This window comes from Chiroxiphia lanceolata, chromosome 21, assembly GCF_009829145.1.
Source record: "Chiroxiphia lanceolata isolate bChiLan1 chromosome 21, bChiLan1.pri, whole genome shotgun sequence".
Taxonomy (NCBI): Eukaryota; Metazoa; Chordata; class Aves; order Passeriformes; family Pipridae; genus Chiroxiphia; species Chiroxiphia lanceolata.
The window spans coordinates 6,421,453-6,434,631 of NC_045657.1; the positions used below are offsets into that span (position 1 = coordinate 6,421,453).

Here is a 13,179-nt window from a genome sequence, read left to right on the forward strand (position 1 = left end):
CAACACCAGCAGAAATTTCCTGCAGCCCCTTAAACCAAACATCACTGAAGTTAAATGCCACCCTCCTGCTCTGTTCCTTTTCTGCTGCTACACGATCTCTTCCCCATCTGTGGGGTTCTAACCAAGTTCCCATTGCACAGATTCACTGGTCTAATGCCAGAGAGCACTGAACCTGCCACTGCTCCTCCTTAATTATGGCCAAGATTTCCAAATCAAGCAGCCCACTATTCAAGATAGTCAAGCTTTCCTGATCAAAATGCTTTCAGACTCAAAAGTGATAGTTGTATTATTTTTTCCTTACAATTTCTAAAGATAATTATTTTTGAGCTTTGATTTATGAATGAGCATTTCTCTGAAGGATGAAAGATGATCTTGTGCTTGGGAGACCTTGGTTCCACTCCTCACAAGATTTCTGAATGATGACGGACAAGTCACTTAGGGACATTCTTAGGAAAAAAACCCATCTTTGGGATTATTTCTTTTCTTTCAGTAGAAGTTATGAGTCTTGGCACTTTTCAAACCCTTTTCCCCATGTTTTCAGTACTGTGTTTTGCCCATTCTTATAAAAATTAAATACATGCTGATATGGTCCACCTTTCCAGGTTATTTGGATGACGTAATCATGAACATAGGAACATGTGGTAAGTAACCATGTGAGCACCTCACCACAGAGATTTGGGAAGCTCCACACATGTGGAATGCAACTCAGGCCAAAAAGAGATGGTGACATTTGCTCTGGGCTCATGCCTGCATTTCAGAGTGGTGAACCAGGCTCAGGGGGGTGGAGAGAGTTTCAGGGTCCAACTTAGGTATTAAAAGTTACTTAAGCATTAAAAAAGTCACTGATTGCTCAAACTAAATCTATTTTAAAAATTTAGGTTAGCAAAGAAAAAATACAGCAAAGAATTAACTTAGATGGCCAACAGGAGAAATCCAATCCATGGGCTAAATCTCTCTAATTAACAGACATTTTCAGGACCTCCACTGAACTTTTCATGCAAACAGAATGATTAAAAGTGTATTATTTTTCTTAAATCAATCAGTTCCTGAAGAAGGTACCAAACATTTTGGTGCTATGCTGGGGCACTGGCACAAAACAGAGCTATCCAAGTCCTGTCCATCAGCTCCTACACACCTACCTACAGGTACTTTAAAATGCTGTTACCAGTTTCCCAAATCTCAGCCCATGCGGTGCAGGAGACTCTTGGTTCACTCCAAATGTAGGGAAGGGTCTAAGCTGCATCCAAAGCAGAGAAAAGATTGGAGCAAGAGAGGAGCTGTTTATGGCCTTAGTCCCTACGGAGAGGAGCAAAATTTATTTTTTCAGTAATTTGTGGTTATGCCAGCCTTCCCAGACACATGGCAAAGCATGTCCCCCCATTGTTTGCATGGACAGCAGCTGAGACTGTGTAACTTGGCAAAGCCCCACGCTCTGACATTCCCCACAAAGCTATCTCAGCCATCCATCAGAAGGTTGGGGGAGACTGTAAAATGAAACCTTCCTAACCCTGAGGCAGCCCTGCTTTTGGCTATCTAGAGCCTCCCACAAGGCAATGCCTTTTCTTGTGATGCAAGAGCCTATCCACGCTGTGGGGAGGGCAGGGGTATCACACCCTCTTCTGACAGAAAAAACAATACATTGTGACTTGGTGTTCACTCGGGGCAGGAGTTAACACACTGTAAGTCAACATGGGAGAGGAGAGCAGACATGACAAATAGCCTGGCCAGAAGGAGCTGGCGTGTTCCAGGCTGAGAGCTGGCGAGGGGGATCCCGGCTGTGGTCAGCCCATGGGAAGCAGTGCCAGCTCCGGCACTTTGCCACCACGCTGATCCTCACAACAAACACTGAGGCTTTGTCCCAGTGGCTGCCAGATCACTGCTGGCTCTCACTGCCTGCACGCTGGGGCTGCCAGGCACAGGGAAGGGAGACTTCTGGGCTCACCTACACGCTGGTCCCTAATACTTAAAATCCACGTGCCACTTTATATCACATCTTCCTCGACGCACGAGCCATAATCCTTGGCATTCCCATGCTGAGCTCCAGCTGCTGAGCTCAAAGGAGAGCTCTCCAAAGGGAGTGTGCTACCCCTGTGTTGCACACAGCCAAGAAGAGCCAAACAGCCTGTCTGACACTGCATGTCAAGGGCAGAACGCAGGTCCCATCTCCTGCTCCTGTGCAATCAGAGAGCAACGCAGCATCTCCCCACCTTGCCCTGGCATCCTCCAGCCATTCTCACAGGTGGAGGTGTCAGTCTACCTGGCCACGTGTCCTGCATGCAAACCCTCCGCCTGAGCCTGCTGCTCACACAGCCTACTCTGCCTGTCAAGCTGTTTCTTCAGCAACACATTGGCACTTGCCAAAGGCTGGGTGAAGCCTGTTGGCAGAGCTGCCAGGAGGTGTTTGCCTCCCTCCCTTGCCTGAGGTGAACAGGAACCCCCATCCCAGCACCCAACAGCTGGTGGGACACAACTGGTGCATCACTCACAAACATGAGCTACAGGAGGACAAAAGAACGAATGTAATGATGAGCAGAGAGAGACAGGCAGGGAAGCTGAGATATCTGCTTGTGATATTAATGACTTGCTCGTGCTAATGTTACCAAAACCTTCCAGCCCTGGGGATGGTTTGACCCTGGGCTGGTTTGTGGACCCTTTGGGCCAGGGCTTTTCTTTCACACGGTGTTTGTGTGATACCTGACACAGTGAGGCTCTGAGCACTCAACTGAGCTCCGGGCACGGGATCAACAGCACCTCCAGTTTTTTATAAAAATATAAGGAAACCTCAGTTGTGTTTGACTGACTTGTGAACAGACCTCAGATGAACCCAAGAATTACTACGTATGGCTTGGAACTAAACTTTACTCCTTTCTTTCTCTCTCTTTTAAAATAATACTACTAATAAGAGACTGTAAGCAAAAATCACACAGCTGGTGCAGCACTGATATTCTCTGGATGAAGAAAGATATAAGTACACATTAAAAATGAAAATTAACTAAAAAAGAGCTCAAAGCTCTTTGGATATATTTCCTGAAATTTTGCTTTAAAGTCTTTTCCTCTAGCAGGGCTTAGGAACTTCTGAAAGTATTCCACTCTATCTGAAGTTTAATACAATCTGCAGTGCAGATATTTCTGATTGTGGCTACCCATCTCCCACAATGTAAGAAAAGCACAGCACTTGCAGCTTGATGTTTCTTGAAGCAGCACTATCTCCTGCTCTTCCCATGGGTCATTTCCTTCAGTGACAGCTCAGCTACTTCCTAAAGATGAACCAGGACTGACACATTGTCTGTGCATGGCAAGACAGGGTGACAACAACTTCTCTCACTCCTTCCCCCAGCTGACCACAGCCCTGCTGCCCTCATACCAATGGGCCCTTTTATATCCTCTTTTTTTTTTTTTTTGTCAGCTGCTCAACTGAACTCCATAAAAATCCATAAAAACATCATAAAAGCCATTCTTATCAGCCACTGCATTGGCAACACCGAAGGTTTAAGCGACCAGCCACTTCAGACCCAGCTCTCCAGCCCACCCCTAAAACACTCAGGTCTGGAGATGTTATTCCAGCCTCCCTTGTGCATTGGACTTCAATCACAGCTCTCTCCCCAGCCCACAGCCAGCCCTCTCCTTCTCCAGCAATCCAGGGCCCACATGTTGGGATGCACTCGCCTCCCGCATCGCTGATGCTGGGCAGGGAGGTGGAGTCAACTGCTTCCACCACAGACTCACCATGTCCCTCACAGCTCTGCAAAACTTAACTTCCCTGGAAGGATTTCAAGGTCTGACTCATGTCCAGTTCTTCTATTTTAATCATTCCCTCTTACATCATTCTCAGAGGCCCACGGTGTCACATGCAAACTCCCCCAGCCCTCTGCTCCTCCTCAGCTGAGCATTTCACCCACTGCTGGTCTCCCCAAACAAAGCTAGGTAGAGAAATATGTGTGATACCAACTCCTTCCCTACTCTCCAGAGCATTTACCAGCTGTGATGGCAGCTAATAAGGGCTTCCAAGTGCTCTCCCCTGCAATGACAACACTGAGATAGCACAGGAACAGCAGCCACGCCAGCAAACGTGGGGATGGGAGAGATGGGACAGACCAGAAAAATCTATGAAGGCTCACAAACACCCTAAACCAGCTGGGAAACAGCACCAGCCAGGAGATAAGCGTTGGGAAGGAAACCAGGTCAGCTGGCTCCTGCTTTCCATTCTCCCAGTGACTTCCTGAATAACTCTGGATGTCACTTAATCTTTCTGTTCTCGCTTGGAAGTACAAATCGGCAGCATCGGTCCATTCAAGATTTCTTATTAAACCTGATGTCATAAAACAGGGATGGAGCCCAAACCCTCCAAAGGAGCTAAGCAGAACAAAGGTGCTCATGCTCAGCCATGTAATCCCTCCTCTAGATCCCAGCCTAAATGTCTCCACGGCTGAGAGGTTCCCCGCTGATCTCAGGGGAGCCCCTTGCTCGTAACAGTGACCGCCAGACAAAAACCCTTGCCTGGAAGATTACAAATCTTGGCCAACCAACAGCTGGAACGCTGCAGCGTGCTCTGTGCAGAACTGAGGCAGAGAGCAGAGCCCCTGCACCTAACGACAGTTGCTGTGTTTGTTTTACCCTGGCCAGTGAGTCATGGTTACATCCACAGGCCCTGCAGTCATTCATCACGGGGGGTTCTGGTGCAACCAGCCCCTTGCAAAACAGTAAGATCTGGTGCAGATTTCCACTACTTCCCAAAAGAATCTGTTTGACCTGTCCCCATCCCAAGCAGAGAAGAACAACCAGGATGGACGTGGCACTCTCGGGATGTTTGCATGGCTATTTCAGTGGGAACACCAGCAAGTGGTAGGCGTGGGACTCCCGGGAAGCATGTTTTGCATGCAAGAGGGACAAGGGGAAAGCACTGGATTTTTCCGTGTGTGGGTGAGTGGACGTTTTACAAGAAGCTTGTGAGTGAAATGATGTCCAGAGGTTGAGACAAATTCAGATTAACATGAAGGATAAGGTGCAAAGGCAATGAGATAGAACAGAGCTCCAACGTGTCTGACCTCTGCACCGATTCCTGGAGTGAAAAACTTTATCCAGTTTGCTAAAGGAGACATGCGGAACTGCTTGGAAAAAGGCTGATGTGGGAAAGGCTTTATTTCTGTCCTTTCCCTGTTTCCTTTGCTTACTTCAACATTTTCCCCACCTGCTCTTGCTTTTTGATACAGTCAGAACAACCCTCCTCATTCTTCTATGCAGCTCTGACAGCTCCCACCTTGTCTTCAGCCCTACCTGCAAACACCTCCTCCTCCTGGCCAAGCTCTCACACCATCTGGTCTCCTTGCTCCTCAAACATGTCTTGCCCTGATCTATCATACCACCAAGGACAAAAAGGTTCCTATACAAAACTGCACTTGCATTACACAAAGCAGGATGGGACAAGGGTTGGAGAGAGTCACAGTAAGAAGAAGCAAACGGGATGGGGCTGGTGGGAGTACAGATCAGGAGATGTAACTGAGCGAGTATGGACACCTGGAATGTTGCAATCATGGCTGGGAATTAAAAGGTGCATCCAGGGAAGAGGCTGGCCAGAGGGAGGACAAGGGGGGAAGATGTTGTGGAAGAGAATCTGAGAAGTGTAAGACCCAAGGGAGCATGGAGATAGTGTGAAAAAGAACACAGAGTGGGCAGAGTGTGGAAGAAAGGAAGATAACAGTATCTCTATCTTTGCTTTTCTTCCTGCTTGAGAAGAAAGACAGGGAAAGGTTTGTTTGATCTCCCCTTTAGTTCCCATCAGAAGATATGAAGGGACCCAGGCAAAAGCCAGATGTTTTCTTTCCAGTTTCATTCAACAAAGTCTGCATAATAGACGAGGAAAAACTTTACCGGCCTACCCATCTTGCCCCTCTTCCCAGGAACTCCAGGGATCCCCTGCAAGGAAAAAAAACACAGAGAAAAAAAAATAATAATACGTCTGGTTGAGAAAGCAAACAGCCAACCAACAATACAAAATAAATCAAGAGGAGAAAGGAGAATGCAAAACAGGCTAATGACTGCGGCATTGTTCAGGAATCAAAATGTCAGCTACTCGCAGTCAGCTGCGAGAGCAGAAGACAATTAACCTTCACCCATTAACTATGGCCTCCCTGAGGACACGTGCAGGCAGCATCCCCACCCAGGGCAGCAGGCTGGGGCTGTGCTTAGCAGGAGCAGTCATTAAGCTACTGGTCTGGAACCGAGTGAAGGCCACCGCCGAGGCAGTCGCTGCAGAACTTGTGTTTGTGTTTCTTATTTAGTTATACAAGCATTAAATCAGCGTCGCTACAGCGCGGGGCAGTCCCCTCCCAGGCAGGCACACACACGCTCAACTCCCACATGCTCCCGGGGCCTCTCGTTTCTGGAGATTGCATTTGAGGGAGAAAAAGCTGGAATAGAACAGTCTTCGTCTTCCAGCGACATTCTTTAGGAGCTCTTGTGGTGGGAAGAGTTGGGTCCTTGGATGGGAAGAGGGCAGGTGGGTGGGGGATGTGGGGGCAAAGAGCAAAAAAGCAAGGGAGGTCCTGCAAAGCTCTGAACACGTGGGTTTGGGGAAGGGATGGGAGGAAGGGAGGACATATGGGAACAGCAGCCACAGCTGCCCGCCCCCACCCCAACTCAATCCAACTGGAAGGAAAGCCATTGTCGGAAAACCCCAGACACTCTCCCTTCCAAGAGCCAGGTTCTTTTCAGACATCCCCAGCTGGACATCCAAAATGCTGAGACAGCGTGGCTGGGATGTCACTCCTGTGGGAGCAGGGAATTTCTACATTCTCCCCACCCCACCCCATCCCACTAAGATGAACTAGTGAGTGGGAGGAGGAAGGCAAGCTTTTAAGTGCAGGAAAAATATAGAAAAACTCCTCTCTAGTCAACAACGAGGTCTGACGACCCTGCCTGAAGCCTGGGTTCTCCTGAGCTGAATGTCAGCATTATACAGGGACACAGAGTAGGAAGAGGCTAAGGAAGGCACAGTTAAACACGAGGTGTTCTCATCTCTTTCCTCAGGAACAAGAGATAGGGAAGGTTACATCAGTCTCTGAAGAACTGCATTCAACCAACACACCAAGGTTTTCTTCACAAAATACTCACTCGTTCTCCATCAGCCCCTGGTAGCCCAAACAATCCTGGGAGACCAATATACCCCTAAAGGAAAGAGGAAACAAGTAGTCAAAATACATTTCTCCATTAGCTTCCAGTCAGTCTGTCTTTCCTGGACAGCAGAGCAACCTCCAGCGTTGGTCAATGGCAGCCGTGATGAAATAAACCTTGAGGCAAGTGTATATGCCCATGGACTGCATGGTGCTGGCTTCCACGATGTAGTCCAAGGGCACATACCCTCACACCAGGGATCATGAGGACTCCAGGCAGGAAGAGGCCAGCAAGAAGAGACCTTACCTGGGCTGGCTCTAAGTGTACCTGAGGGAAATGGAGCTTGGTTCAAGGTTAGCAAGAGTGATAGCGAAAGTAATCCACAGGCCTACACCTCATTTTGTCTCCCCAGGGGCTCTTTCCCTGCCTTTGGCACTCATTTCCAGCTGTCCTGTTGTACCAAGCCCTTTCTGCTTGTATTCTGTCACCTGGAGGTCGCACGCTGCAGCCCCTTCCGAGGCAAACCCCTTTTCCTGGCACCAGGGCTCCGAGGGGAGCGAGTCCTGGCTCTGCCCAAAGCCTGTCCCTGCACACTCTGTCACACCAGCAAGACCTTGTGCAAACCCCAGAGCACCGAGGACTCTGCCTGGGCTGAGAGGGACTGAATGTGCCATTCCAGGCTCGTTGGATCCATATGTGAGGCTTATTTTGTGCATCCAGACCCTCTGACACCCAGCTGTAAGGAAACTTCCTTTGCACCAACGTGTTTCACATAAAACCTGCTCCTTCCACACATTTCTCTGTGGCCTTGGGATCCTGCTCAGACAAGACACGCTGCATAAAATGCCACATTCCCCTTCCCTTGCCACAATGGCAGCCTTGTGTTTAATCCCTTTGCTCAGCAGTCAGGACAAAGTTACCTTGTGTGCTGGGCCCCTGCAAAGGACTGATTTGTGCCAAACATGCCGAATCAAGAGGAAGTGGATTTCAGCAGGGCACCTCACTGTTATACAAGAGCCAAGTGCTAACACTGATCTTCTCTCATCTTTCTTTCTCCATCATCACTAAATCTCTTACTGCCAACACCACCAAACTTTTTCGCCAGTCCATCACTCCCTTCAGGTTGTGTTTCCTTTAGGGATAATGCCTAGCTGGGAAATACTGCTACATTAAAATGATCCTGTCTGTCTTTGCCTCCTGAATCCCAAACCAAATCACACTACTCCTGAACTTCTTCCTGCAGAATTAAAAAACAGAGGTGGAGGATGGAGAAGAGTCCAGAGCTGGCTTACTTAATCCACAAGACGTGCACATCTCACCCTAATACCCAATTCCGACTGACTGCAGCTGAACTGAGAAATAGCTTTCTTGGGTATTTACAAATATTTCAGTCCTCAGCACTCAGGGGTGAAAAGTGGAAAGTAATTTCCAAGTCTGACATTCTGCACATCTCACACATGATAATTACACAAGGTCCTGGATAGGGCAGTGAAAGAGATGCATCAAGGAAAAACTTCAGCCCTTGCAGAAGTGAGGTGAGCAAGCTGTGCTCTTGGATCTTCCTCTCTCCTGCAGGACACTGAACGTGCCATCTCCCTTCCCAGCTCAGGAATACAGCTAGCTACAGGGTCAGCATTTGTTTATTCCTTGCAGTTTTCCTAGTGATGAAAGCCAGCTGGTTGAATTTACTGCATATAAAGAAAGTATCACATGTTAGAGAAATGGGGGATTTTATTGGCTTGGAATCTCATTGTGAATTTATAATTGCAGGAAAAGAACAAAATGTGATTAACAAGAGCCTTAAGTAGTAATAAAAAAAAAAAAAACCTTTGCAGTAAGAATAAACCCCCAGCAATTATATTTGGTGAGCACAACCAGGCAGGAAGGAGATATTGTTTGTATTTGCACATGGCTTCAAGATGCTGGCTTGCTGTTCTGCATGATGACATAAATCACTCCCAAACCAGGACTGTACCCAAATGAGCCCATGTGCAGCGTGGTCAAAGACCACTGAACCACACTTACTGAAACTGAAGAGGCCTTGGGGAGATGGGGCTTGCAGGCTCTGGTAGGAATTTGTAAGCTGTTCTTTCCCTTCCTGCAATGTGAGCTCTAACTTTATCACCAGCACTCTACTGGGGAACTTTGATCACAGTAGATTCCACGTTTAATTAAAAAAAATTTAGCAGTGCTTCAATAAACAAGCAGTGCACAGCTCAAACCCCCTGAAACCAACAACTTAAAGCAACTAGTTTCAGGATTGCAAAATCAAGTATAAAGTTTCTTGAGGAGGCTTTGATAAAAACAAGGAGAGAAAAGGTAAATGAAAGGCTGCTTACCCGAGTGCCTTTTGGGCCAGGTTCCCCTATGGGGCCAGGTAAACCCTAGAAGAGAAGGGAAAAAACAAAGACAAATGTGGACAAGCTTTAACTTAAAACAACGAGCAGTGCCAACCCCCCAGCACCGTCCCTGTGTGGTTCTGCTTTAAGTGCCGAGTCCAAGGTGCATCAACAAAGGAGAAAAAAAAGGACAAAATGATACAAATAACAAATCTCCCATTGTTGGTGAGCTGGGACCCGGCAGAACATGAGACTGCTGCACGTAGTGAGCCTTCCCGGGGGCTGGAGTAGAGATTTCTGGTCATAAAGACCACAAGGGCTGTGGCAGTGGGGAGCCCAGAGGTTGCATTACATTTCGGATGTGACACACAGTGATGCTCTGTGCTCAACAGCCCTCCTTTCATTTTCCTGCCTAACTAAACACATGCATAGCAAATGTATTCCAATACCTGTTTCGGGAACACTGATGCAGTGAGAAAGCCTCTCTAGTTTCTGCAGCCTAGAAAGTCACTTAGCAGTGCAGGCACTGTGATATCTCTGACCCTTTGCAGCACCAACAGCCATGGAAAGAATTGAAAACACATTCCCCATTCTACTTCTATGCCTGTTGCTGCTCACTTAAAGTACTGCAGAAGAACAACACTTTAAAAATGCAAAATGAATTTTCATGTTTATCATCTTCTAGGAAGTTTCCACATCACTTTTTTTTTTCTAGTTCCAAATGTTGTTGGGATTTTCTGGGAGGAAAAAAAAAAAAGGTTAAATCCATATTTTCTTCGGCTGGCAGCACTGCAGGCTCAGCCTGGGATGTGAAATCGGGCTGAGCTCTTTCCTGGCCCCTGCACTCTTGCCAAAGATTTCAGGCATCAGGGTGAAGTTAACAATCCTGCCTGTGATGCACAAACCAAACCCGAGCCAAGCACTCTCTCCCAGGGCTGCAGAGCCAGCACAGCTGACAGGAGTAACAAGTAGTAAAATCTCAGTAAAGTAAACAGCTCTGATGCTGGATACACACAGCACTGAGATATGCTGAAAAAAGCTGCCTTAAAAAAAAAAAAAAAGAAAAGAAAAAAACTCACTTTCCTGACCATGTTTTAAGAAGGTATTTCTGTTCTTTGAATGTCAAGGCACAGATTTCATCCTGCTTATTGCTGAACAGCATTCATTAACCTTGTCTGTCCAAAATATCTTGGACCTCTTCTTGTTAGTCATCTAACATGCATTCACACCTAGGAGACTCTTTGGCATGCACATCTCTAAGAGCCTTTCAGGGTATGAATGGAGCATTTAGTCAGGTGCATAAAGCTCCCATCCAGTTCTGCCATCTGCACTCTCCAGCATGCTAAGCAAGGTGTCAATTCAATTTTCAATTTAAAATGGGTCATACATTATTGACAGTCTGAGGCAGGGGGATGTAGACTTGTTCTGCAGATCTAATTCACATTTAATCCAATAACCTGGAGACATCTGTGTAAAAATCTCACATCTGAACTCATGATAAGCCTGAAAGACTCATGACAGAGCCCTTGGGCTTTTTGACATCTGCCTGGTCTTTTAGCTTAAAGATAAATGTGGCAGGATCCAACATTTAGTGTTCATTTTAGAAAACCATGACAATCTCATTTCACCACAAAACGTTACAGAGCTGGATCTTCTGCCTCCAACAGATTTCATTTAAGGTCTTACAAATTCTTTCTCTTTATAGCCTTTCTACTACTCAGCATCTTAGATCAGTAAGACAGCAAAGTGTCCAAGCTTGATTCATTTTCCAGTGCACACTCCTCCATTCCTGTAGCTGTCTTTATGAATTTCTTTTCCAGAACGCAAACAAAGACTTGCTTTACTCTCACTATCTTCCTTAGTCTGCAAATGTGATTTATATATTTATGGTCTATGCATAATTTTACAGGTGTTTAGATATGTGTATGTTAGTGCATTTTACTAGTGAGAGTTCATCTAAATCTTCTTCTTTGACAATACACTCTTTTCCATCCCAGGTTAGCAGCTTGCAGGTGTGTTTCTTTGCTGTGCTGGTGTGGGGGTTTTTTTCCCTGCTGTTATACTGAAGCAAAATTTTGTCAGAATTTGCTGTAGAAATTCAAGTTTTTATCTATCACAGGCACAAAACATTTCCTAACAACCTTTCAGATTTGAAAGGCCACATCATTGATACAGCAGCTTGGGGAGGGAAGAAGGAAAATATTCAGAGGTCAAATATTCAAATCCTCAGACATTTTCTAGAGGTCTGCGCTGTCTTTAGTGGGGCATGAATTTAGCAGGGCATATATTTAGCTACCTGCACACCCAAATCCCTAGTCTGTGCACAGCACGATGAGATTTACTGCACCTGCCTGCCAGGATAACCTTTGGCACCTGGACTTCCAGCTGGTCCTCGTTCTCCCTTTGGAAAGAAAAAAGAAAAGGCACAGAAGGTCAGGTGAATGCCCCACTTGGGAAGCATTTTTAGCTGCTCCATTCTCTGAGCTGGGGGAAAAGGAGGTGGAATGGATTAACCTGATGCACATTTACAGAGAGGAAAAAAATATTAAGGCTAGATAGTGGAATAAATTAGTGAGGGGGGGAAAACCCAGAGAAGCAAAGTCAATAGGATCCATGCTCTAAGCATGGTTTTCTCCTTCCCCCTCCATCTGCAGGGAAAGCAGCAGATAGTCTGAAACAAGGAGGCTAAGAGAAGGTGTAAGGCTGCATCTATATCTGGCATATGGAACCGTTTTACTGCTGGGGAAGCACTGCCAAAATTCTTCAAAACTAAATGGATTCCTGTATAATATCCTTTAACATTGCTGCTAACAGGGCCTGCTATTCATTGACCTTTTTTTTTTTTTTTTTTTTTTTACTGCACTGCAAACATCAGATTTAACCAAATAAAGAGGGGGGAGAAAAGGGGAGAGGGGGAATGGGCTTCGGGAAGGGAATTACATGTTAGTACTTAACATGATGTGGTTAGTAAACTCCAGGTGAAATTAATGGACAAAGACAAATACAGGGGGAGGAGGTTAACCTGGTATTTCTTCCCCCAGGTAAACTTAACATGGTTGAGCAATAAAAATTAGAAATTAAATTTGGAAAGTCCAAGGCAGTCTCCTCCTCCCGATGCTGGGTCAGTGTCTGGTGGCAGCACTGGAGCTCACGGCACATTCCAGAATATGCTGAGCTCCCTGGAAGGACCTGGCTGTCCACACCGAGCAGGCTGCACCAGAGCCAAACTAGCACCAGTCAGCATATCCATCCCTCCTAAAAAGTTTCAGTGTTGGGAACTGGGAAAACTCACCTGGTCTCCAGGGTGACCTGGTGGTCCAGGGTAGCCTTTATATCCCTGTCAAAATAGGATGGAAGAGATGAGTATTAAGAAACAAAAATATAATGAAATAATCTGTTTTGGTTTCCTCTTTGCAGGTGGGAGTAAAATTCTGAGGAAAAGCAAGATTTTAGATATGGGGCAGCATTACATAATCAAGCAAACTTTTAACGTGCTGCTTTGTGCTTGCATTGCCCAAACCTGCCAGTGTGCCCCCCTGGGGTCTGGGGTGGTGCTTACTCCAGCAGGAATTCCTCCATGGACACATTTAGAGTGGTCTCTGTGCTCAGATCTGTCTATTTGTAATCTACACCTTGAGCAAAGCTATCCTTAATCCTCAGGAAACCACAGGCCTATAGGATTAAATGCTGGCTTTGGGCACGTTGGGGATTACCCAACATGAGTCACTTG

General features: G+C 46.4%; 1 protein-coding gene across 1 annotated transcript in view; it reads right to left on the reverse strand.

Moving 5' to 3' along the window:
* COL27A1 (collagen type XXVII alpha 1 chain) overlaps positions 1-13,179 on the reverse strand; it is a 144,906-nt gene that overhangs the window by 87,371 nt on the left and 44,356 nt on the right. The window contains exons 8-12 of the mRNA XM_032708054.1: positions 12,742-12,786; positions 11,797-11,850; positions 9,450-9,494; positions 7,111-7,164; positions 5,869-5,913 (exon numbers count right to left, since the gene is read on the reverse strand). Coding sequence (XP_032563945.1) covers positions 5,869-5,913; positions 7,111-7,164; positions 9,450-9,494; positions 11,797-11,850; positions 12,742-12,786 — 243 coding nt within the window. The remainder of the gene's footprint in view (positions 1-5,868; positions 5,914-7,110; positions 7,165-9,449; positions 9,495-11,796; positions 11,851-12,741; positions 12,787-13,179) is intronic.